The sequence below is a fragment of the Xyrauchen texanus genome, chromosome 7 (genome assembly GCF_025860055.1).
Source record: "Xyrauchen texanus isolate HMW12.3.18 chromosome 7, RBS_HiC_50CHRs, whole genome shotgun sequence".
NCBI classification, from domain to species: Eukaryota; Metazoa; Chordata; class Actinopteri; order Cypriniformes; family Catostomidae; genus Xyrauchen; species Xyrauchen texanus.
In genome coordinates, this window is record NC_068282.1 from 24,535,360 (window position 1) to 24,562,336 (window position 26,977).

General features: G+C 42.7%; 1 protein-coding gene across 11 annotated transcripts in view; it reads left to right on the plus strand.

The window, feature by feature from the left end:
- Positions 1-857: 857 nt before the first annotated feature.
- Positions 858-26,977, plus strand: part of LOC127646418 (leucine-rich repeat-containing protein 7-like) — a 122,945-nt gene continuing 96,825 nt past the window's right edge. For all 11 annotated transcript variants that reach the window (XM_052130043.1, XM_052130049.1, XM_052130047.1 and 8 more), the window contains exon 1: positions 858-1,381. In XM_052130043.1, coding sequence (XP_051986003.1) covers positions 1,357-1,381 — 25 coding nt within the window. In that variant the 5' untranslated portion in view covers positions 858-1,356. The remainder of the gene's footprint in view (positions 1,382-26,977) is intronic.

The following is a 26,977-nucleotide window of genomic DNA, read 5'->3' on the forward strand; positions in this document are numbered from 1 at the left end:
TTGTGGAAAATTAGTTTATTATGTGTTCTAGGAGCTTTTTGATAGCTTCATACACTGCATGTCAACATTAAGAGACAGTAAGTCTATCCCTCACAGACTAGTTTTCATTCCTGTCAAAACCAAAGATACTATGAATAAGGTTTCATTCCTGTCAAAACCAAAGATACTATGAATAAGGTCTACTCTGGAAAAGTGTAAACCTAAAAAATGTGCTTCATGTGGTAACATCTACAGTATATTAAGTGGTTTTATTCAAGTCAAAAATAGTATTTAAAATAAATCAATTAAATCGAATACATTAGGTTAAACCAACATAGGTTAGGTCAGGTAGGAACATAATTTTTTGATGACAGTGGTGGCTGAAAAAAAGTTTTTGCCTTTATTAGCTTTGCCATGGCTGCATGTTTTCTGCCCAGAATACCATAGTTACTACAGTTATTGTTTTACTGTAAAATCATAATAAAGTAGAGGTGTCCCTCAAACGACAGAGGGATAGCTTTTTTGCTGAAATAAGATACCACAGTTTTATTGTTGTTGCTGTGGTATTAACTATGGCAAGCTTTGTAATGGTGGTGAAGACAAACATTCTTCCATCTACTACTTCACTTTTTGACTCAACACAAAGACAGTGTGGAGGACAGATATAGGCGGAATAGTGTCGTTTGCGAGCACCGGCGTTTTATCACGTCATACAGGTTTTCCTCTCCCTCCTCTGCACATTGCTCTCTTTCTCACTGAGACCACTCCTCTCCTTTCGTCCGATGATGCGGGTCTCTGGTACCGGGGACAGATTGTGTCGCGCTGCTCTCGTGCGATTCTGAGGAACTGCCTCGCGCTTAAACGCGTTCTCACCGCGCTGGATCTGATTTACTGAGCAAAAGAGATGCTGGACAAGATGGATAGAAAACGAGGGGAAAGGCCCAGGCCGTAGCTATTTTGACTATCCCATGTAACGACATATTACTTGTCATGACTGAGACGTCCGTTTGTTTCACCGATTATGCGTAATGCGAAAAGCAGATGCGATTCAGCCGTTTGCAATGAACTTGGATTTCCATTCCTCCACAGAAAAGGGGAGGACATGGCTCAATACACAAATTCCCGAATGCCTTAGAACATCATTCATTTTCGCATCTTCTCAGTAGGGCATCGGTAGAACAGCTTTTCAGTGCACAGCGCATTATGTCCGTTCAGTACTGCATTGATTTGAGAGAGACGCTGGAGGACTCGAGTCATAGCGCGCGGAGAGCAGACCGCACCGTCGTCTGATGCTTCACTTCAGACTCCAGTTTTAGCACCAGAGGCTCGGTCCTGGGATTACTGCTGGAGTACGAAACAATCTGTAGAAATAGTCTGATGGACAATTACTCAACGCTTCAGTGTAAGTAATCTCGCCAAAATTGATTTTGTGGCAATATTGCATGGTGATATTAAAATTCTCGAGATCAAACGCTTACCCGTTGTACAGCAAATCGCCTTTTAAAACTATAGAGATGCATTGCAGATTTACTTTGCTTGAACAGGTGGAGTTAGTCTTGTTAAAATGTTTCCCAGTAGCCTTTCATCAGGCCTCCACATGCAGCCTGGCATATAGTCTAATGATTTTTAAAGCTTGACATTTATTCGAGTTGTTATTATTATTATTTTTTTTACATTCTACCAGATTTCTTTATTCAGCATATACAAAGTTCTGCTAAATTGTGCCAATAGGATAGTCACCCTCTAACATGGCAAGAAAGATACTTTGGACTAAAGATACTTTGGACTTTAGAACCCAGTTGCACAGGAGTTAAATGTAACTTCAAGGACATTTTCGGGGTTAATACAAGTTAAAGAAATAGTTCACCCAAAAATGAAATTATCTCATTATTCACTTACCCTGATGGTGTATGACTGTCTTTCTTCAGCAGAACACAAATGAAGATGATTAGAAGAAGATCAAGCTCTGTCAGGTCCTTATGATGGAAGTATGGATGTCAGCACTTTGACAGTCCAAAAGTCACATTTAGGCAGCATAAAAGTAATCCAAGCGTCTCCAGTCGATCAATGAATGTCTTCTGAAGCAGCTGACCAGTATGGAAACGCTGATTTAAAGTTAAAAACATTTTAATTATCGACTTGTTTCTTACATAAACCTATCGATTCACTTCAGAAGACATTCATTGATTGACTGGAGTGGATTACTTTTATGCTGCCTAAATGTGACTTTTGGACCGTCAAAGTGCTGGCACCCGTTTATTTCCATTTTAAGGAGCTCTATCATCTAAAAATCTTAATTTGTGTTTTACTGAAGAAAGACAGTCATACACATTTGAGATGGCATCAGGGTAAGTGAATAATGAGAGAATTTAAATTTTTGGGGGAACAATTCCTTTAAGCTCATTCAACAGCAATTGTGGCATAATGTTGATTACAAAAAAAAAAAATTATTGGGTTACAGTGAGGCACTTACAATAGAAGTGTATGAGGCCAATTTGTGGTGGGTTTAAAGGCAAAAATGTGAAGCATATAATTTTATAAAAGCACTAATACTAATTCTTCTGTTATAACTTGTGTATTATTTGAGCTGTAAAGTTGTTTAAATCTTTTTTTTTTTGTCATTTTAAGGTTTGTATTTGGAAGTTGTAAATTTGGCTATAACTTTGCACAGAAAAGATTAGTAATCGATTTTACCACACTAAAATCAGGTTAACACGCATATTGTTTATGTCTTGTGGCTATACTTTTGAAATAGTATTTATTTATTTTTTTAAATCCCCTTTTCTCCCAATTTGGAATGCCCAATTCCCACTACTTAGTAGGTCCTTGTGGTGGCACGGTTACTCACCTCAATCCGGGTGGCAGAGGACAAGTCACAGTTGCTTCCGCTTCTGAGACAGTCAATCCGTGCATCTTATCATGTGGCTCATTATGTATGACACAGCAGAGATTCCCAGCATGTGAAGGCTCATGCTACTCTCCGTGATCCATGCACAACTTACCACGCGCTCCATTGAGATCGAGAACCACTAACCGCGACCACGAGGAGGTTACCCCATGTGACTCTACCCTCCCTAGCAACCGGGCCAATTTGGTTGCTTAGGAGACCTGGCTGGAGTCACTCAGCAAACCCTGGATTCAAATTCGCGACTCCAGGGTTGGTAGTCAGTGTCAATACTCGCTGAGCTACCAAGGCCCGAAATAGTGAGTATTTGAAAGTTTAAAGATTGGCCCCATTCACTTCCATTGTAAGTGCTTTACTGTAACCCAGATTTTTGCTTATATTAAATAAAAGGAGGGGCAAGTCAAAATTATTTTCGTGGTTTAATCAATATTATGCCACAAAGCTGTCAATTGAGCTTAAAGATCCTGTGAAATAAAAATTTATGTTTTGCTGCTTTTCATCTATATCTATTACCTTTAAGGTCATCTATTTGCTAGTGTACTTCTAAACGTTGAAAAAAAATCATTTTCAAAAGATACAATCATTTAAAATCCACAAATACTGATCAAACATTTTAGACTCATTCTATACTTCAGACTTTCATCAAACTTTCTGTCGTATCAATTGCTTTTTCGAATGAAAACGCACCCTCCCTTGACAATGTCTGGCTGTGTTCTGGCTGATGCTGATCAAGCTTTCGCAGGGCACTTTAAAGGGAGTCAGATTCAATGAAATAGTGTCTTCCGAACAGATTTTCAGATAAGAATAGCTTAAAAAGAGAGTTCTGTCGGTTATCACCTTTCACCTCTGAAGCCCTCGCGTGGAAGGTAATTGTCAATAAAGGAAATAATTCATAGGGGTGTCTGGGGTGAACATTTCTGAACAGGACGCACCAACACTGGAGCTATATGCAAGGACAAGTGGCTGGAGTTTATATATATTAGGGCTGTCGATTGAACGCGTTAATTCAGTGCGATTTAATTTTATTAAGAATAATGCATTAAAAATTAATGCAATTAATCGCAATGCCCCCGGATTGTAATAAGGAAGATTCCTGAGAAATGCAAGCTGGTAGGACCACCTGTTTACTACAGAAGGCAGTAATTGAAATTTCAGCTCTGTGGCAACACGCAGTTTATAAAGTGAAGAAAACAACCAGACAGCCCAAAACAGACATTCGTTACGTTCTTGCGTTCAAAACATTTTATGGAGCGCAAATTCAAACTAAGGGATCTTAAGATGTGTTCTAAGTATTAAACTATATTTAACTTGACATAGTGACCTAAAACATTTATGTTTATGATGCAACGCACCCGAAATGCTACACAAGCATATCTGACGATTGTTGAAATTGACGGGTCCTTAAACAAGCCCTCATAATGAATCTCGAACTGATTGACAAATTCACTTGCAAAATGGATTGCTGTGAACTGTATGCCAATGATTGACTTATGATCAATAATTTGATAGTAAACAATACATTGTATTCTAAAGCCGTTTTTTGTATTGTCTTATCAATGATTATCTCTTCTGCCACAAGAATGTAATGTATTTTAATTATCTGAATATATATATATATATATATATATATATATATATATATATATATATATATATATATATATACACTCACCTAAAGGATTATTAGGAACACCTGTTCAATTTCTCATTAATGCAATTATCTAATCAACCAATCACATGGCAGTTGCTTCAATGCATTTAGGGGTGTGGTCCTGGTCAAGACAATCTCCTGAACTCCAAACTGAATGTCAGAATGGGAAAGAAAGGTGATTTAAGCAATTTTGAGCGTGGCATGGTTGTTGGTGCCAGACGGGCCGGTCTGAGTATTTCACAATCTGCTCAGTTACTGGGATTTTCACGCACAACCATTTCTAGGGTTTACAAAGAATGGTGTGAAAAGGAAAAACATCCAGTATGCGGCAGTCCTGTGGGCTGAAAATGCCTTGTTGATGCTAGAGGTCAGAGGAGAATGGACCGACTGATTCAAGCTGATAGAAGAACAACTTTGCCTGAAATAACCACTCGTTACAACCGAGGTATGCAGCAAAGCATTTGTGAAGCCACAACACGCACAACCTTGAGGCGGATGGGCTACAACAGCAGAAGACCCCACCGGGTACCACTCATCTCCACTACAAATAGGAAAAAGAGGCTACAATTTGCAAGAACTCACCAAAATTGGACAGTTGAAGACTGGAAAAATGTTGCCTGGTCTGATGAGTCTCGATTTCTGTTGAGACATTCAGATGGTAGAGTCAGAATTTGGCGTAAACAGAATGAGAACATGGATCCATCATGCCTTGTTACCACTGTGCAGGCTGGTGGTGGTGGTGTAATGGTGTGGGGGATGTTTTCTTGGCACACTTTAGGCCCCTTAGTGCCAATTGGGCATCTTTTAAATGCCACGGCCTACCTGAGCATTGTTTCTGACCATGTCCATCCCTTTATGGCCACCATGTACCCATCCTCTGATGGCTACTTCCAGCAGGATAATGCACCATGTCACAAAGCTCGAATCATTTCAAATTGGTTTCTTGAACATGACAATGAGTTCACTGTACTAAAATGGCCCCCACAGTCACCAGATCTCAACCCAGTAGAGCATCTTTGGGATGTGGTGGAACAGGAGCTTCGTGCCCTGGATGTGCATTCCACAAATCTCCATCAACTGCAAGATGCTATCCTATCAATATGGGCCAACATTTCTAAAGAATGCTTTCAGCACCTTGTTGAATCAATGCCACATAAAATTAAGGCAATTCTGAAGGCGAAAGGGGGTCAAACACAGTATTAGTATGGTGTTCCTAATAATCCTTTAGGTGAGTGTATATATATATATATATATATATATATATATATATATATATATATATATATATATATATATTTTAATATTTAAAGATAACTATGTATAATTATTTCATCATTATATATAGAATTATTGTTATATGAGTGGCTTTCTCAGCAAATATTTGTATATGCAATTAAATGTCATTAATTGCGATTAATTAATCGGGACATCATGTAATTAATTTGATTAAAACATTTTATCGATTGACAGCCCTAATATATATATATATATATATATATATATATATATATATATATATATATATATATATATATATATATATATATATATATGAGTGGTGGAGGTGTAGTGGGCTGAAGAACATAACTGTCAATCAGAAGGTCGCTGGTTCGATCCCCACAGCCACCACCATTGTGTCCTTGAGCATGTCACTTAACTCCATGTTGCTCCGGGGGGGGATTGTCCCTGTAATAAGTGCACTGTAAGTCGCTTTGGATAAAAGCGTCTGCCAAATGCATAAATGTAAATGTAAATATTTTTTGTGCAGCCGGAGGTTTCCTGGGCTGACAGTTCCACAAGTTTTCTCTAATTATTATGCTTGGTGTATTGTGATTCATAACATGGATATATGATCTTTTATTCTTTTGTTTTTCATTCATCTGTATTGCACAGTGGCTCCCGCATCGTCGTAAACAAGACTGCGATTTACCGTGTGCGTTTGTGGGCAGGTTATGTAGTAATGTTGACAGTTAGATCATCGTTTGTTTTTTAAATATTTGTAATAGCTGGCCGATATTGAGATTATCTTTCTCAAGTTTCCCCTGTAAGAGTGCTCTAGCTTGATCAGCGTGATGGAAAGGGGTGTGTGTCAATGTGTGGCTACAAACCAAATCCTATTGGCTAATTTAAAAAATGGGGCGAGAAGTTTGACATGTCCCACCCCCACTTTCTGTTTCAGTAGGAAATACGTTAAAACAGTAACTCCAACCTTGCTTGTCAAGGCACTTCAGAGCGACTTTAACTTGTATTGAACCTGGAATATTCCTTTAAGGAGTTTGTTGCAACTGGATGCAGATTCTTAAATTCCATAATGCCATAATTTACTAAATGAATGTGTTCACTTGCATATTGTACATACCAACAGTGAAGTGGTTAAACCTAGGAGAAACTGATCTATTCTCACTTATTAGTGAACTACTTTGCTCTTTTTCATATAATCACTGTAACAGATTGTCAAACTCTGACCTCTGACATAATTCTACCTCCGGTCATACATATATACAGTATGTATATTTTGTAAATGGCAACAATGTTTATAAATTTTTTTAGTCTGAAACCTTTCTATGAATATCTCAAGAGGCCTAAGGCAAAAAAAAAAAAAAAAAGTTTATTGAGGAATAGCCCTACTGGAAGTTTTGCCAAAAAAGAAAAGGATGCCTTTTGGAAAAACGTTATAATAACGTTTCATAATTTAGGTCACACTGAGGTATTTGCACAATTGCCTGACATTTTTTAGCATAAAAACATCACAAAACAAGAGAGTTATTCATCTGTTTGAGTGTAGATTGACCTTGGCAATGATATTCTGACCATCTTCCTGAAGTTCCTGGAACATTCAGGTAGATATATCTTTCCGTAGCTGCTGTGAATTCAGTTTCCCAGTCTGCTAAGAGAGGCAGCACTATGCCCTTTACATGATAACCTGCCATATTCTGAGAAGGTATGTGTATGCTGCAGATAAGTTTGTGGACAGATGTAAGCAGATTAGGGGTGGCAGTGTTTAATTCTGCCCGAGAAATAGGATCATAGCAGACATGACTGCTGAACAAAAGCTGAGTGGCATGGTCAGTGGAGAGATGTTTGCATGATGGACCTTGCTGCTGTCAAGAGATAAATAGCCCTCTTCTAGCAGGGGAGGGAGATGGAAGGCCTGCTGGATTTGTTCCAGGAGCTTGGAGAGTGCAAGGGAGAGTGGAGGCTGTCACCAAGGGCACAGATACGTACTGTCCTGCTGCCAAATGCCAACAACTGTCTGCGCATCAAAAAACAAAAAAAAATAAATCACTGCAAGATGCATGGCAAGCAAGATCCTTTCAGATGTGCATCCTCTAAAGTTACATCAGCAGAATATAGGATCAGCCTGTACTGCAGATGGTTTTATGTGTCTTTATTGGCCTTATACTGTACCTGCTGAGCATGGTCCATATGAATATAGCTCATCAGTTGCTATTTTGATTGACGTTTGCTAAAAGCACACAATTGTACTCATTCTGATCTGCATGGTAATAAATTAAGTTTAAAATGGAAACATATTGGAAAGTATTTTACCTCACAATTCTGTATCAATGGTCTCACGCCAACAATAGATATTACAGTTAAATATTCGTGAAAATATTTTTGGGAAAATGGAGATTGACACATTATTGTGCTATTTTACCTCCCTATATATATCAATATTCTCACGGGCACTCACACTCAATTATTTGTAATAAATGAAAATCCATACTCAGAAAAAACTATGAATATACTCTAGGGCTGCCACTAATGATTATTTTGATAATTTATTAATCTTACAATTATTAGAATGATTATTTGACTATTCAGTGATTATTGCAATGGTTAATAATTAGCTCTTAACCGATTATCCAGCTTTTGCCCTGACTTAAAAGGTTGTATTTTACGTGCTTATTAACAATAAAGAGGACAAAATCATCTTTTAAAAATACCTCTAAATGACATTCATTGAATTAAAGGGGAAAAAATACTTTTTATTTAGTTTCATTCGGTAAAGAAATTCACTGCAAAAAATCCTATTGTTATCAAGTGTTTTTTTCTTGTTTTCCATTTAAAATAGTCTAAAATTCTATAAAACAAGATACATATTTGAGGTTCAACATATAAGATATTTAGACTTGCTTTAGGTGAATGTTTCTTAAATATAAGTGTATTTTGTATATAAGTTTATTTTTTTCTCTTGGTTATACATCTGCGAGTGCAGTAAAGACAAAATATACTTATATTCAAGATCTATTCTCTAAAAGCAAATCTAAATATCTTATATGCTGCTTCTCAGGTGAATACACACATATATATATATATATACAGTATATATATATATATATTTGTATTTTTAATATTATATTCAACATTCTCAGATAACAATTTTTTCTTCTGCAGTATATCTGCTAAAAAAATTTACATTGTTTTAAAGGAGATATATATTTCGGAAAACAAATCAAAAACGTATTTTGTTGCAGTGTATAATGGGCTGAAGACTGCCCTCTGTCACGGTTTCGTGTCACCCGCACCATGTTTCGTGTCACCTGCACCGTGTTTCGCGTCATCCGCGCCACGTTTCGTGTCGTCTGCACCGTGTTTCGTGTTCTCCACCCCGTGTTTTCTGTTTCACCCGTCACTAGTCACTTTCCATGTCACGCTCCCTTGTTTTCCGCCCGTGCTTTCTGTTTTACCGTTCACGCTCCCTGTCATTTCTTCCGTGTTGTCCGCCCATGTTTCACTGTCTCTGTCAAAACTACATTTCCCATCTTTCCCGGCCCCCTCTGCCAGCACAATGTTATTGTCCGCACCGGTTCATGATTTTGTTATCACCGTGTCCTGTCTATTTAACCCGGTTGTTTTCCCTTTCCTTTGTCGTTTGTTGAATGTTGTTTTGCTTGGTCTGCGTTTTCTCCCCGAGTCCTTTGTCTATGCCATCGTGTGTCTGACAACCTTGTTTTGCCCCTCGCGGCAGTTTTCCTTTGTTCCCGTGATTTTGCCTTGCACCTGCCCTTTTTGTTTGTAAATAAAGTTAGCCTGCTCTTAGATCCGCTCTCCTTGCCTGCCTCGCTGCATCATCGTAACACCCTCTCTCACCTTTCTGTTTACTTCAGTCCATCTTTAACTCACAAAAAATCAAGCTTTCTCTTATTAATAAAGCTGCGCTGATTGCCAGTTCTCTTACGAGAGGTTCTCTCGTATTGCGTAAGCTAGCTTACGCTACGGGAAAGATTCATCTTTTCTGAGATATTGAAGCCAAAAAATTATCCTTAATTTTTGTATCCATTGTCAACGCAGTGCGGCAGCTGCAGACCTTGAGCGGGCTAGCTAGCGAGCTCATAGGTTGCTCTGCGGCAACTGCTGCAGCCTATAGACGAGCTTGGGCGAACTCGCATCCAATGAGAGGCGTCCGCGCGCTCACTGCAACAAAGCCCGCCAAAATGGGCGTGACTAGAGTGCATATAAGCGTAGTTCGTAGGCTGGAACCCTGATTTTCATCTCTTCAGCGAAGCTCTTCGCATCTCTGAACTGGAAGCCGCGTCGCCGTTCGAGGGGCATCAAGCAAGCGTGGACAGCGCTCGAAGAAGCCGGCCGTCTTCGCCACCTTCAGCCGTCCTGCGAGCTACGCCATCCGGCGACGTATCCTTTTTAAAGCAAGCTAGTTCTTATGAACTTCACAAAAGAGTACGAGCGTCTTTTTAAAGATGCCTTGCTCCACTTGCGCCTCATGCCGCGCCCCTCTCAGCACCGGAGACCGCCACGTCATCTGCGCTCTCTGCCTGGGACTGGGGCATGCAGAGCTCGCCTTCGCTGAAGGCGGATGCGATCTCTGCGAGGAGCTTCCGATGTCGACCCTGCGGGCTCGACTCGAAGCGCTCAGGACCGAAGCCGCCGCGCGCCTTCCATTCAGCCACGCAGTAAAAGCGCCGCTCTCAAAGGCTGCCGGAACCAGTGGTAGAAGCGATTGCCTCGCCGGAGCCCCTCCCTCGAGCATCGCCTTCACCCTCCCGCCCACCGGGCCAGCGCAGTTGCCGCCGAGCGGCTGCTCTGCTGCCATCTCGGACGAAGAAGCGGAGGATAAGGGCTGTTCCATCATGGCTTCGGACAGCGAGGAGTGGTCAGGCTCACACGCCTCCTCCTCGGCCCAGGAATCCAGCAGGACCAGCGCCGAGTCGAAGGGGAACTAACGCCTCCTCACACAGGCCGTCGACCGCCTCGGGCTCGAGTGGTCACCGCCCCTGAGCAGGCTCCCAACAGACTCCACGCCGCACCTTTGCCCGCCCTCCGCGAGATGGCGGTCTAAGCTGGTGCTCCCGTCTAATGCCTGCAGAACTACTTCCGCCTGTGTTGGCCGCGCCTATACCGCCGCCGGCCAAGCCGCATCTGCTCTGCATTCCATGGCCGTCTTACAGACAGAGGCTGTTTCAGATCTGACTAGCCGACTTGGGAGAAGCTGAACGCACTACGCGCCGCTCTCTCTGTCCGGTCTCTTCGGTTCCGCGGTGAGTGGCATTGTTGACCGTTTCCGAAGCCCAAGCCATGAATCTCTTTCTGCCTCGTCGCGCTAGCTCCTCTGCAGGCCGCCCACGTGACCAGCCTCCTGCACGAGCCTCTTCACAGCGCCCAGCTCAACAAGCCAGACTTCTCAGCGTCGACAGGGCGGCCGCCCTCGATCGCGCTCAGACAGCCGCCGCAGACCGCCGCCCCCCTGCGGGCCTCGGCCTATGATTGTATTGAAATCTGAGCAATCGAAGTCCTCCTAGCTTTTTTGAGAAAACGACGGCTCAGTCCCGCCACGGCCGGACCACCGTCAAAGCTTCGCCCCCTGTCAGTCCCCTTCTCTCAGGCTACTGCAGTGGTGGATTCAGCAGCCAACAAGCCGGTGATATTACCCGCTTGCCTGCACTCAAACGCCGTTTCCACGGCGACCCAAAATAAAGCCTTATGTGTAGAAAATGTGCCCACAATCTAGTGTTCACCTCTACACACAAGCATTACACGTTCCATGTCCCCATCAGAGCACACTCAAAAGCGGTTACGAACCACTCGAGTGTTAGAGTCAATAAATGCGCTCACGAATACGTGCGCGCGCCCATTCTCTGCCCGCTCTGTCACACGGCCAGCAAACACTTCTCTGTATGTAAGTCCCGTGCCCGTGGCTATGCTTGCGCATCACTTAACAGACATGACTCTTTCCCCATTCACCTCAATCGGGGAAGTCACTCACAGAACAGCCTGTCCATGCTGTCTGCGAGCAGTCCAGCATAAGCACAGTAAGCGCGCTCACACATTCTGTTCAGCGCGCTGTGTGCGGCAATCAGAGCGATTTGGCCATTCACCCTCTAACATTACGCTTCAAAGCGTGGGAAGATATTCCAGGGATATCCGAATGGGTGTTAAGCACAATGAAACAGGGCTATTTGCTACAGTTCGATCGCCGTCCTCCTTGCTTCAGAGCGCGGCTCGAAACTACTTTGAACACGGAAGCAGCGTGCATGCTTCGTTCAGAAATAGCAAACCTTCTGTGCAAAAGGGCCATAGAGAGAGTGCCGCCTTCCCTGAGCGAGTCATGGTTTTACAGCCGTTATTTTCTTGTCCCCAAGAAAGACGGCGGACTCAGACCAATATTAGATCTCAGGGTTTTGAACAAAGCGCTTGCAAAAAGACCGTTCAAAATGATTACAACCAGCAAACTCCTCGCGCATGTGCGCCAGGGGGACTGGTTTATTTCTCTCGATCTGAAAAATGCATACTTTCAGATTCAGATAAATCCCGTCACAGGCCATTCTTGAGATTCGCCTTCGACGGCCAGGTTTATCAATACACCGTCCTTCCGTTCGGCCTGTCCTTAGCACCCCGTACTTTCACGAAGTGCATGGACGCGGCGCTCGCACCCCTGCGGAGTCAGGGTTTGCGAATTCTGAACTATTTGGACGATTGGCTGATTTTGGCACAATCACATACGGACCTTCTGTCTCACAGGACAGTTCTCCTCAGTCATCTGAACAGTTTGGGCCTTGCAGTCAATTGGACCAAGAGCTCACTACAGCCCAGTCAGGCAATTTCCTTCCTTGGAATAGAACTAGACTCAGTGGCAATGACGGCTCGCTTATCTACACAGCGCGCGCCATGTGCAGCGACTAGCCGCATCATTTCAGATGAACAGCCTCACACCTCTGAAGAAATTTCAGAGAGTGCTAGGCTACATGGCCTCAGCCGCAGCAGTACTTCAGCTGGGTTTACTGCACATGCGCCCACTTCAGCATTGGCTAAACACCCGCGCGTCTCGCCGGGCTTGGGCCACAGGCCGCCAGCCCATCAAGGTGACTCAGACCTGTATTTCAGCTCTGCAGCCCTGGACAGTGGCCGAATGGTATCAGCGGGGAGTGACAATGGGAGCTGTATCTCGCCGGAAAGTCATCTCGACAGACGCGTCCAACACGGGTTGGGGCGCGGTCTGCGAGGGCTCTCCGGTTTTCGGCCTATGGTCAGTTCAGGAAAAGCTCCTTCACATAAATTGTCTGGAAATGATAGCGGTCGAGTACGCGCTCGTGCGCTTTCTCCCGGTCATTCAGGGTCACCACGTCCTGGTCCATTCGGACAACAGATCTGTGGTATCCTACCTAAACCGTCAGGGCGGTGTCAGATCCAGGAACCTCTTCCATCTGACGAAACGCATACTGAGTTGGTCCCAGTGCCACCTGCGCTAGCTGAGGGTGACGCACGTGCCAGGCCACCTGAACGACGGCCCGGACAGACTGTCCAGAGACAATATTCCCCCAGGGGAATGGTCCCTGCATGCTCAAACAGTCCAGACGTTATGGCACCTATTCGGCAGAGCGGAGATAGACCTCTTTGCGTCAGAAGAGAACTCTCACTGCCCAATATTTTTCTCGAAAAGCGAGGACGCGCTGGCCCAGGACTGGCCCAACCACCCGCTTTACGCCTTCCCTCCCGTCTCGCTATTGCCACAGGTAATGCAGAGGATCAGGGAAACGCGTCACTCGGTGCTCCTCATAGCCCCGCGCTGGGAGAATCAGACATGGTTCCCGGAGCTTACACAGCTGTCACTGACAGCCCCGTGGCCCATTCCAGTGAGAGCAGACCTCCTCTCTCAAGCTCGCGGCATGATCTGGCATCCCCACCCAGAGCGCTGGGCGCTGCATGCGTGGGTGATCAACGACTACCCGTCGCTCTGCCAGAAGGAGTAATAAACACCATCATACACGCTAGAGCCCCTTCCACGAGAAGACTCTATGCGTCAAAATGGTCTGTGTTCTCAAAATGGTGCACCGACCGAGACCTGGACCCGCGGACATGTGGGGTGTCGTCGCTGCTCGTATTTCTACAAGAGCTGCTGGATAAGGGCAGATCCCCATCCACGCTCAAAGTGTATGTGGCGGCCGTTGCGGCGTTCGCTGAACCCCTGCACGGCCAGTCATGGGGTAAAACGAGCTGGTCATCCGCTTCCTCAGGGGAGCTAGAAGGATGAACCCCCTGCGCCCCCATCGGTTCCTATCTGGGATCTTTCTATAGTTCTCGAAACTATGAAAGCCCCCTTTCGAACCACTTCAATCCGTGGATTTGAAATACCTTTCACTCAAAACCGTTTTTCTGACTGCCCTGTCATCAGTCAAACGTGTGGGAGACCTTCACGCGCTGTCTGTCAGCGCTGCGTGTCTTGAGTTTGGACCAAGTGACTCCAAGGTCATTTTAAAGCCTAGACACGGCTATGTTCCCAAGGTGATCGGTACTCCTTTCAGAGCACAGGTCATTTCCCTATCGGCGCTGCCAGCACCCTATAGCGAACGCGACGCCAATCTCCTTTGCCCGGTCAGAGCACTGAGATTGTATACTGCGCGCTCCGCCGCTTTCAGACGCTCTGAGCAGCTTTTCGTTTCGTTCGGAGGGCACACCAAAGGTCTCGCCGCCTCGAAACAGACACTATCTAGCTATTGCTGCTGCATACGCGTCAAAAGACCTGCCATGCCCGTTGGGCATTAGGGCTCACTCCACTAGAGGCATGGCATCCTCGTGGGCATGGTCCAGCGGGATTTCCATTCACGACATATGTGTGGCAGCGGGATGGACTTCCCCCTCCACCTTTGTCAGATTTTACAATATGGAAGTGCCCGCTCTGCAGGCAAAACTACTAGCGGTTTAATACGCTACAGCTCCCCTGGTGAGCTGCACTGATGGGACACATTCCACACAGACCGGCACCGCCGCTCTGTCGTTCCCTTCCCACTATGTGCTTATGTATTACACAATCAATGACCCGCATTCTTGCCGGCCAAATATTATTTCCCCACTCATAAGGGCTCCCCGGGTCCCCCTTAATTCCCTGGGGCTCATACAGTGGATGCTTGACGCGCACGGCGTTGACAATGGGTTCCCGTAGCGTAAGCTAGCTTACGCAATACGAGAGAACCTCTCGTAAGAGAACGTATCGGTTACCTAACGTAACCTCGGTTCTCTCTAGATGAGGGAACGAGTATTGCGTAGCCGGCCGTGCTTCGCGCCACGCAGCGACTTTTCGCTTCAGTCAATGAAAACCAGGTTTCCAGCCTACGAACTACGCTTATATGTACTCTAGTCACGCCCATTTTGGCGGGCTTTGTTGCAGTGAGCGCGCGGACGCCTCTCATTGGATGCGAGTTCGCCCAAGCTCGTCTATAGGCTGCAGCAGTTGCCGCAGAGCAACCTATGAGCTCGCTAGCTAGCCCGCTCAAGGTCTGCAGCTGCCGCACTGCGTTGACAATGGATACAAAAATTAAGGATAATTTTTTGGCTTCAATATCTCAGAAAAGATTAATCTTTCCCGTAGCGTAAGCTAGCTTACACAATACTCGTTCCCTCATCTAGAGAGAACCGAGGTTACGTTAGGTAACCGATACGTTTTCTTCACGATAAGAAATGCACAGTGACACATTTATTATGAGTCATTAAGTCACGACCCATCACGTTATAATATATCTGCATTAAATATGCGCGCTCGAGGGATGAGCATCAGCACCCACGACAGAGTGTGCATCAGCCGGGTGCAGTTTCAATCTTTCCCCCTCAGATCGGGAAACTTCACGCTACTCATAGAGGAGGCGCTGACCGCACAGAGAAAAGCCAGTTTCGGAGTTTGTAGTTATTTACACAATCTTCTTCCATATTTTTGACCTTTAATAAAGCATAATGCATTAAAAATAACTGCATTAAAGAGGTAACGCTGGGGTGTTTCGTTTAAAGACGCTCAACACGCAAGTTTTGTTTCAGCGGCGCGGCAGCTCCAGCTCCACTTATTCCACAAAAAGAGTGCTTCTGCATTTACATATTTTGTATGTTTGCATTATAATTCCTCATTCTTTGCGATCTACATCACCTGAAGCTGTTTGGAAAGTTTAGAATGTGAGCTGTGTAATTCTGCAGTGCTGCTGTGTGATTTTATGTTACATTAATCGAGATCGAATGACTATTCGACAATGAAAATTTTTGTCTACAATATTATATTGTCGACGTTGTCGATAAAGTTGACTATTCGTTTCAGACCTAATATACAGTAATTGCGCAAAGCACCAAAGTCCAGATGAAAGAGACTAAATACCTCAATATACCACAGTTTTGCTATACTATACACTAAAAATTAAGAATTGCAATTTTATTCTATTGTGAGTCTTCGTAACCAAGATACTGATATAATATTGTATCTCCAGGTCCCTACTGATTCCCAACCTTAGTTTACATGTAGGATGGGATCTTCAACAGTGCTTGTTTTAAGCTGCTTGAATCCCTTAAATCTGAATTTCACACTTTATGTTTTGAATGACATGTCGTGCCGCTCATGTGTGATGTCTCAATGATTTTGAAAGAATATTGCACTCAAAAGGTTATGTAATGTTGCTATTCTTAAAAGTATGCTATTTGTATAACACAAGTAATGCTTTTTCACATGTGGCCCAGAGTTCTTTCTGGTGTGCAGCCCTCTGCATTCATTATCTTTTAAGGTACATTACATTGGCTTACAGATGTGTCCTGTTCAGTTTTCTGTAAGATTTATTAAGATAAAAACTGTTTTCAGTGCCTTAGGCTACCATTACTCTGGAAGTGGTTTTATAAGATGCGTCCAGACCTTACAGGTCCATTTTTTAAAAGTAGTTTCCACATACTCAGGCATCTGATCCAAACTGTAATTTCCTTTATTCTATTCCCCAAATTAACCTGTCACTGCTTTATGAATTCACTAATAGTACATATTTATGATAATGGATATAATTAGCTAAATAGGCTTAATATTTGCACACATAGTGTGAGTTCTTTGAATCTGTCATGTTTTGTTTGAGGTTTTATGCAATATGTAAAAAGCCATTTATAGGCCTATAGGCGAGGTAGTGACAAGAAAGAAACAGAGTTCACATTAGTGGTATGTCTAAGGGCAAGACACAATATTTTGTCTCATGTATTAATTATACAAATCAATTGAGGTATGGATTAAACTAAAGCTTTGCAGAACATAGACTATGTTTAGTGCACACATACAATAAAAGTATTTGTGTATTTATATAATTTAAAATATGTTTATTTAAAATGCTTGTTTTTATTCCTAGCACCAGTCTAAGTAGCCCATATACAATAGTATCATATTAGGGGGAATTCAGATAAGTGAGCAGTATATATAATGGTGATGATATAAAGTGTCAATCAACAGCGATTTTGCTATGTTGTGTGTATATCGCGATATGTAAATATCCATGTGCGCAGGGTGACTGTATCTATCAGTGGACACGCTTCATGTGAAACTGCAGGCTTAAGTGGGGAATGAATTCACCAATAATTGGTGCACACTGGTTTAATTCCAGATTGACCAAAGGAATAATGCAGATCAGGCAACGGCACTAACACGCCCACAAACTCATGGCTGATTCTTTGCAATTCTGGTTCTGAGCGCTCTACAGCAGAGGATGCAGAAGTCCACCGTGATCTGACTGACACACTCTGCCCGGACAGCGTCACTGTGATCCAGACACCATGATCATCTCTTTAACATGCCGAGGTGCGCACATCGCATATCTGTACGTCTCCATCATTTCATGAATTTTTGCTGATGTGATCAAAAGAAAAGTTAAGAAAATGAAGGGAGCTTGTTATTAAAACAGGTGCGACATCTGGTTCACAAAAATGACACAGATTAGAAAAATATAATCTGCAAACTGTCGCGCAACAATAAACACTTATGGTAATACAAGCAATGTGTTTTAACTCCTTATAATGAAGAATGCTAAAGAATATTATGAAAACCAATAGATGCGCTCTATATTTTCTGCAAGACATGTTATTTTCGTTGTGTATTTTCTACTAAAATTATGTAATATTTTCTTTGTTACTTTGCTTTGAAAAGATCTTCAGTTTCTTGAGGAAAGTTTATAGTAAAACTGAATCAACAACATATCAGACTAAAATGTGGGATAATGTGAAATTGAGTATTATGGTAAGGGTGATATAAAGCTGAGTGTTTAAATAATTTTTTAACTTTGTCAAGTTCTAAATGAAGACAAAATTATGTAAGATGAAGAAGTTTTCATTTAAAAAGTATTTATTTCATTGACTATTTCCAAAAATAGGCATTACAATATGGTTATTTATTATGTTATCTGATTTTATTGGTTTTGCAGAAAACTAATTATTATCGTGAATAGGGATGCACTGAAATGAAAATTCTGGGCGAAACCGAAACCGAAAATCCAGGATGCACTTGGCCGAAAACCGAAACCGAAACCGAAATTTTTACCTATTTAAAAAAAAATAAAAATAAAAAATGTTGTGTATAATTGTATTAATTTTATACTTTTTCATTAATTTCATGAATTTAATGAATCTGAATTAAAAAACTACAAACCAATAAAATAAATCACACTTTTATTGAAAGTAACACCAAAATTGGACAAAAAATATTTTAAAACTATATTAAATATTATTCTTCATTCAGTTCTGTAAAAATCTAATTTTACAGATTTTATTAACAATTATCCAAATAATGTAAAGTTTTAGAAAACTATTATATGCAAAACAACAGTCAAGTAATGAACTTAGCTAACATCTTTCAAAAAGTTTAAATATGCAACAGTAATTTTAATTAAAACAAAAGGCAGAACACAGAATGGCAAGAGGGCATCTATTCCACTGATCTATATAAAACTATAATATATAATTATATATATATAGATCAGTGCTCTATTCTGTTTATGTAAACGTATGTACACTTTAAGTGAAAATTATTGTGCAAAACAACAGTGCAAAACAGCAGTAATTGAACTAAATCCAAAGGCAACTGTAAACGACAGATATATCCTCAAGTGAAGAACAAGTGTAATGTAATTGCTATACACATCATATTGGACTGCTTTCTATTTAAGTACAAGTGACAGGTTTCTCTTCAAGAACAAAAGTTGCAAAATTTTCTGACAGTTTCTCCTGTCAGAAAGCTCATCAAGAACATGAGATGCTGCACTGAACAGTCTCTCACTCTCTGTGCTGGTGCTTGGGCAGATAATACCTGTGCACAATCCGCACAAGCAAAGGAAAGCGGTCTTTGTTTATGCCACCGTAGTCAAGGGGATTGTCGCTTCTGGCGTAGTTCAGCTAAATACGCCTCAAGTTGTGGTGTAGCTGCGCTAGTTGTGGCACTGCTGTGGATCGGGGCGCTTTCCTGTAGAATCTCTTGCTGTACTCTGTGTATATATATATATATCTTGAAAGTTCTGCTGAACAAACACTGCAGATCGCAAATTTGATGTCCTTATCAGAAACTTTGAAGAATTTCCACACCGCTGACATGATCGACCTTTGTTGGGTAGCGCTGTGATAAGGGCTAGATCGATCCAGATTGAAATCAGAGCACTGAGGGGCGGGCGAGGAGGTATATATTTTCGGCTCATATTTTCGGCCTTTTTTCTCTTTCGGCCGAAAACCGAAAGTGCCATTTTCGGCCGAAAAATTTCGGCCGCCGAAATTTCGGTGCATCTCTAGTTTTAGTATTATCTAGTATTAGTAGTATTATCGCGGTAGTATTATCAAAATTATTAATATCGTGATATAACATTTTGGTAATTTCGCCCACCCCATAACATAGTATGTGTTAAGGTTTTTTTCATACAAGATTAGAGTTAATGTCATGTTTTACCAAAGCATTTTTTCAGCTGATTTATGTGGTAGCGCTGGCCTCTCATGTGCAGTTTAGTCTGGTCTTTACCAGATGGAGAGTGCTGAGCTTGCAATTCTATTATTTTTATATATATATATTTTTTTTTTTCTACATTCCTGCAGTGTAACATTCAATAAGATTACAGAAACCAAAGCAGTCATAAAAGCACATAGAGCCTCATCAGAATCATAATGTCATGTTAGGTTCTTGCTAAACAGTCAGCAGATAGACACTTAGAAACCCTAAAGATCAGAGGCATTATGTAAGTGCATAAAACCTTAAAGGGTAACTAAACCCCTGACTCCACCCACTAGAAATATTTGAAAAATGCTGGAAAAGTGGGCAGACACCAGCGGGGATAGAGGGGACAAAACGAGGGCTGGGCTGAGCGGGGGGGCGTGCACCTGAGACCCGTAGTGACGGATTAATTGACAGCTGCTGTCAGACTCTAAAATGGAGAGTGACTGGAGTGGTAATTTTCTCCAGGAGTATTATTACTATTATGTTATTATTATTCCTCACACGGTCGCAAGACGACATGTACATTAATCTGATGAGTTTTATCGAGTTGATGTCAATAGCGCGCGCTCTGTAGGCATATTCATATTTTGCCGCTATGTGAAAAAATCTAGCAAATGCGCCGGCGCGTTTGTCTACCCCAGAGGATTAACTTTAGCCTAACCATAAATTGGGATTTAAATATATATGATCACTCACCTCAAGACGCCGCTGCGGTGGTGGAGTCCATGCAGGAGGAGCAGCGTTTGGCACTGCATCGCTTTTCAGCGCGAGCTGTTTGGAGAAGCCCATTTCCACCTCCATTGCGTTGGAGAAGCAATCCCACGTAAAATGCAGTTTGCACACTCCTACAGCTCTAGGCGGGAACTCGCGGTCTTCCAGGCCAAGGACATGCAACCACTGGTCCCTAATTTCCAAGTCTGCTGGAAAGCAATACAGTCCAGTAGTGCTGTTGCAACCAGCAACACTACAGCTACGTACCAGCAACACTACAGCTACGTACCATCCTGACCACTGTACTAAATACAGATAATCTACGCTAACTTGAAGCTATCCTAACTGACGCAATACTATGCTACTAACTAACTATGCTTCTAACAATACTACACTAACAAATATGCTAATTAACTACCTAGACTACACTAAATAATCTAAATAACTAAATAAATGCTATGCTAAATAGATGCTAAAATACTCTATCCTGATCGTTTTCAATACTCGCAATTCCAACTCCTGACTCGCTACAGTGGTTTTGACGAAACGAGATGGTTTTTATACTGCTATGGGCGTGGTAGCTCGTACCAAGGGCGTGGTGAGCTGGAACCTGCTTACGTCAGCTGTCACCGGTTACGTCACGAAGTACCGCAAATAGCCAATAGGAAAATTCAACTGCAGTAGCCACTGTTCAACCTGAAGAGGGCAGCACTCAGAAGTTTTTACACCATATATTGTAGAATTAAAACACTTTATACACAAATGTCAAAAAAATTACTTGAATCAATGACCAGTACTAATAAAGCCCCATTCTTACAGATCATTAACTAAAAAAAGTTGGTTTAGGGTTTAGTTACCCTTTAAGAAAATTTGTAAATTTATTACCTTTTCCCAAAAACCTTTTTGGACTGGCAGGATGTTGTCACTTTATTGCAATTATTAGGTTTGACTTCTATAAAGATGATTGATTCTCTTTACTATGATCAGTGCATTAGCTCTTGGCAACTTGACATAGGGCTACACAAAAGTGATCTCATAAGGGATGCATTCAAAGATGGTATTCCTTTAGTATTTAAGTATGGATGGATGATGTTGAGCAGTCTTTGTGCTAAGGCTGTGCCCTGGGGGCTTTTTTAACTTTTTGATAGGAGGTGTGCATGTTGTTGAGCACATTCATGTTCAATTCATTTGTATGACAGGACCTGTATTGGCTAGCACATTTCATTCTGACTTTTGTAGATCAACATTCCTTTGCTTTTACACTGATGGGTGAAATTAGTAAACTGAGTAAATGTTGGTGGCAAATGTTTAAACATACTTATTTTGTAAGAATTGTAAGATTAATGTCAAAGTCTTTGACATCCATCCTGAATTAACTGCGGAAGTGCACACAGATGCATTGTCTTTTGTTATTTGGCTAATGAAGGCTTTAGCTGGCAATTTATGTATTGTCTATGTATTCCTAAGAGAGTGTAGTCCAAGATGATGGAAGCAGTGTTCACTGAGGTGCATCACAATCTGACTGGAAGCTTGTGGTAGTTCATTTTCGGTAACATCCATCCTGAGTCCAAGATTCAGTCAGAGATTTTATGGTTGGAGTTGGCAGCAGTTTATTCTCTGTGAAGTAGTATACTGAAGTGATGTCTGGCTGGCACAGGCTGTAGTTAGTCGTCATCACTCAGCAACACATAGCAGTGGGAGTTGCACATCAGGCAGGGCCGAAGCTGGATCTGGCAGGTTCTGGTAACCTTATAGAATATGTGAATATGTGGACCTGACTAATGCAGCATAACTATAGGTTGAAGAATAAATTAGTTCATTGTTTCCCAACCTTTTTTCTGCCATGGCACACTTTTTACGACTAAATAATTCTACGACACACCACAATCCCACATAGGCTAACCATCGTCAATATTTATCCTTTTCAAGAACTTGTCCATGTTTTCTGTCCGTATTAGTAGCATGTTTACTTTTAATGTTTGAAATTCGGTTATGCAAAAAAATTAATAAATAAATGTCACATTACCAGACTTTCTAATCATCCGTCATTTAGACAGAAAGAGTCTTAAAAATTTAGCTCTTCACAAAAGTGACCAATTATGGTTTCAAAACGGAGAATTTCTCATAAAAGTGAGGAGTTTGGATCCCTGAAATTAATATAATTATTTTTTTCATGCATTTATTTATTTTGCGGGGACCAAACCCTGCCCGGGGGGTATTAAGTGGAAATACATAACATGGTCTTGCCGAGACTAGACGAAAGTATGCGTTGTGGAGAAGTGCCATGGTAGGTGTGAGCTCTACAAGCTTGGAGACCGGGACAGAGGGGTCTCTGCCTAAGGAAGACGCCGTTTGCCAACAAGGAAACATATTTCAGCGGAAAATACGTCATAAGGGGTTGCCTACAGGGAACGGCTTGCAGTGATTTGAGGTGCTGTTGACTCCAGAGGAGGAGACAGCGGGTGAGATGTGACAAGCGAGGGGAGCGTAGACTGCCTTGACGGTTGATATAAGCCACTGTCGCCATGTTGTCGGTTCGAACTAACATGTGCTTGCCATGGATCAACAGTCAGAACCTCCGCAGGGCGAGCAGTACTGTCAACAACTCAAGGCAGTTGATGTGCCAACGCAGCCCCTGTCCAGGGGCCGGCAGCTACGTGCCCATTGCATATAGCGCCCCAGCCCGCCTTGGAACCACAACGTGCCTGGAGACCTGCTTTAGGAAAACCCCTGCCCGAAGGAATGCAAGGTCGTTCCAAGGGCTGAAGAGGCGACAACAGATCGGCGTCATGGCCACGCGATGTGTCCCGTGGCACCATGCCCATCTCGGGACTCAAGTCTGGAGCCAGTGCTGGAGCGGTCTCATATGCATCAACCCTGCTGAGGTGTGGCCACCGCCGAGGACGCCATATGCCCCAGGAGCCTCTGAAATAATTTCAGTGGGACCGCAGTCTTCTGTCTGAACGCCTTCAGACAGGTCAGCACGGACTGGGCGTGCTCGTTTGTGAGGCGCGCTGTCATCGAGACTGAGTCCAACTCCAGACTGAGAAAAGTGATGCTCTGAACCGGGAGGAGCTTGCTCTTTTCCCAGTTGACCCAAAGTCCTAGTTGGCTGAAGTCCCTGTGCGCACACAACGTGTCTCTCGAGGGGGCTTGGATTAGCCAATCGTCGAGTAGTTGAGAATGCGTAACCCTTAACAGGGCAAGGGCAGCCTCTGCAACTTTTGTGAAGACGCGAGGGGACAAGGACAGGCTGAAAGTGAGGACTTTGTACTGGTTCGCCCGGCCCTCGAAAGCAAACCGCAGGAAAGGTCGGTGACAATGTAGAATCGAGCGTCTTTCAGGTCTACCGCCGCAAACCAATCTTGATGCTGGACGCTCATTAGAATGCGCCTCAGCAACTTAAACGGGAGTCTGTGTAAGGCCTGATTCAGAACCCGTAAGTCAAAGATTGGCCGCAACCCACCACCTTTTTTGGATACAATGAAGTAGGGGCTGTAAAACCCCTTCTTCATCTCGGCTGGAGGGACAGGCTCTATTGCATGCTTCCGTAGAAGGTTGGCGATGGTTCTCGCCCTTCACCGTGATGAAGAGGACGCCGGCAAACCTGGGCGGGCTTCTGGTGAACTGAATCGCATAGCCGAGTCGGACGGTCCAGGTTAGCCACCGCGATGTGTTGGAGAGCGTAAGCCATGTGTCCAAGCTCCGGGCGAGGGGACCAGGGGAACAATTTTGTCGGACGTAGCAGCAGGTGGGGCCTTGCAGCGGGGCAGAGCCAGGGAAGCCACATTGACGGGGTTTGAGTCGAGAGACATCAAAGCACTTACCTGACTCCTGGTACTCACCAGTGGATTGGACGAGGAGGGGGGAGGAGGTGCTTCGTCCCCGCGATCCATCGGAGCCGTCCGGGTATGAGTATGTGTGTACCACAGCTTGGTGCGCGGGGGCGGGGAGGCTGCCGCCGGGGTGGTGGACCTGCCAGAAAGAGATAGAAGCCAGTGGTCAGGGTGACGACCGAACACACCGGTTATATGACCCAGGGAATGAGGAAACTGCTCTTTTGTTGAATGTTTGGGTACTGCAGCTACTGGGGCTTTCGGCAAAACAAAATGAAAAAAGAACAAAACATTCTCCTCCCGGCCCTCCACCGGGGATGGAGTTGTCTTCTTACCAGCTCCAGGGCAGTGGATCCTTGTGTCCCTGGGTCGCCCATCTCAGGGGCGCTTGGAAGTTTTCTTCTTCACTGCCGGCCGTGAGATGGGTGGCATCTACTTCCTGCGGGGGGCTCAAGGCAGGGGCGGATCCGGTGCAGCCGCCTCAGGGAGACGGCCTTGGCAACAAGCAGACGGGGTGCAGAATCTTGAGCATTATAACTCAAATACTTTTGCATTGAGTCAGTCCATTTGTTTGCTATCATAATTTCAACAATAAAGTTGCTGATTTTTCCATTAAAATTTAAAACTTATTTTATCAATAATATACAGTATATTGTAGATTTTGTACAGTATTTGTGTACATTTATTCTGTGTTTGTTACAGTGGAATGTGTTCTTTTATAAATGCTGATCCTCTCTTGATCATCTTTCTGGAGCTAAATTCCATCCCTACTTACTATTTTAACCCTCATTTTTATAGCATCATAAATTGTATATGGCACTAATATGAAATATTGTGTTCCTGTAATTCAATGACACAATATTATCTCTCCAGAGCAGCTTGTGTGTGAGCCTCCACTTGAAGTAGCCTTTTGTACTTTTTCTCCTCTGTAATACTAAAGCAATCAGAAATAAGTAGGTCAGAGTTAAATGTGGCTAAGAAATAATATATGATGTGATAAATCCATGTATGGACTGCTGCTGCCCATTGACTTTAATGGCATAAAGGGGGCACATCATTTAAACTCCTTTTTATTTAAACCATTTAAACTTTCCAAAATTGAGTTCCTCTGTCTTGGCAGATGCTTGTTGTAAGATCATGTCAAACGTTTTCTGTCTATTAATAATTTTATTTGTGTGTTTATGTAAAGAATGTCTCACTGTATGTGTGGTGTCTGTATTTCAAGGAACAAGATATTTCTATTTTCCCGTGATTAAAAAATAGTCAGAAGGGATTACTTTTTCTTGTATAAGACCCAACAAATAGAGATTTCACATGCAGTGCATCATTCTTTAATCCGTGACTTGAGTCGGAGTCTTACAGCTCACTGCGTCAGATGTGGAATCCTAATTAGAATACGTTTGAATACTGTCCAGTGCTCTGCTCACATTGTGGTTTGATGCAGAGTTGTGATTGGCTTAGATTTTCTTTATACTTAATGATTTATGGAGAAACGGACAAAGTAACTACAATGAAAGGGAAAATAATCCATTTACAACTAACATTTATTTATCTTTTCTTAATGATCTTTTTATAATATAAGTCTGTGCATTTGGAAGATAATGTTTTTCTTTCTCCCCAATTTGGAATGCCAAATTCCCAATGCGCTCCAAGTCCCCGGGTGGCGGAGGACGAATCTCAGTTGCCTCAGCGTCTGATCCAACCTAAACCTAACCCTACCCGAACCCTTATCCTAAATCCTTAACCCTACCCTACTCCTAAACCTTCCCATACCTCAACCTTAGTAGCAGCAAATGTGAATCTTGTGAGAATTTGGCAGAAATGCTTATAGGTCAAGTAACTTTTATTTGTATAGCGCCTTTCACAACACACATTGTTTCAAAGCAGCTTTACAGAAGATCAGGCATTAACAGAAGATAACATTGTAATATCTATAATGTCTTAAGAGTCATAATTGTGTAGTTTGATAAAATACGATTGTGTATTGTGTTTAAATATAATTAAATAATAATTGTAATTATAACCCCAGTGAGCAAGCCAAAGGTGACTGTGGCAAGGAACACAAAACTACATACAATTTTGGTTAATGGAGAAAAATAAACTTGGGAGAAACTGGACTAACAGTGGGGATCATGAATATAATGACAATATTACTTATGTATAGTGCAAGTCATGGTTTAAAATTATTAAACTAAACAAGTGTTAAGGGTCATTGTTTAAACAAATATTTTGTATGAACTGTAAGATTAATGACATTAGCTTTGAAGTCCATCCTGGATTAACTGCAGAATTTCACATAGATGCAATTGCCCATGTTAGTTGGCTGATGAAGGGTTTTGTTGGCAATTAAATGATAGTTTGTGTATTCCATTTCAAGAGTGTAGTCCATCATTAGACCAATGTGATGCAGGCAGAGATCAGTTAGGTGCATCGCAGTTTAACCTGGCTGGAAATTTTGGTGAAGTGTATACTAAATCCAAGGTTCAGGCAATGGCATATGAAGTATCCCATGTCTTATGGTTGGAATTGGCATCAGTTCATCCTCTGATGTCCATTGTAATAGACAGAAGAGATGTTTGGCTGGCACCGGCTGCTATTAGTCATAATCACACAGTGACGCATAGCAGTGGAGTCCAACACGAAGCAGGAATGGAGCTGGATCCAGTCGGTTCTGGTGACCTCAGGAT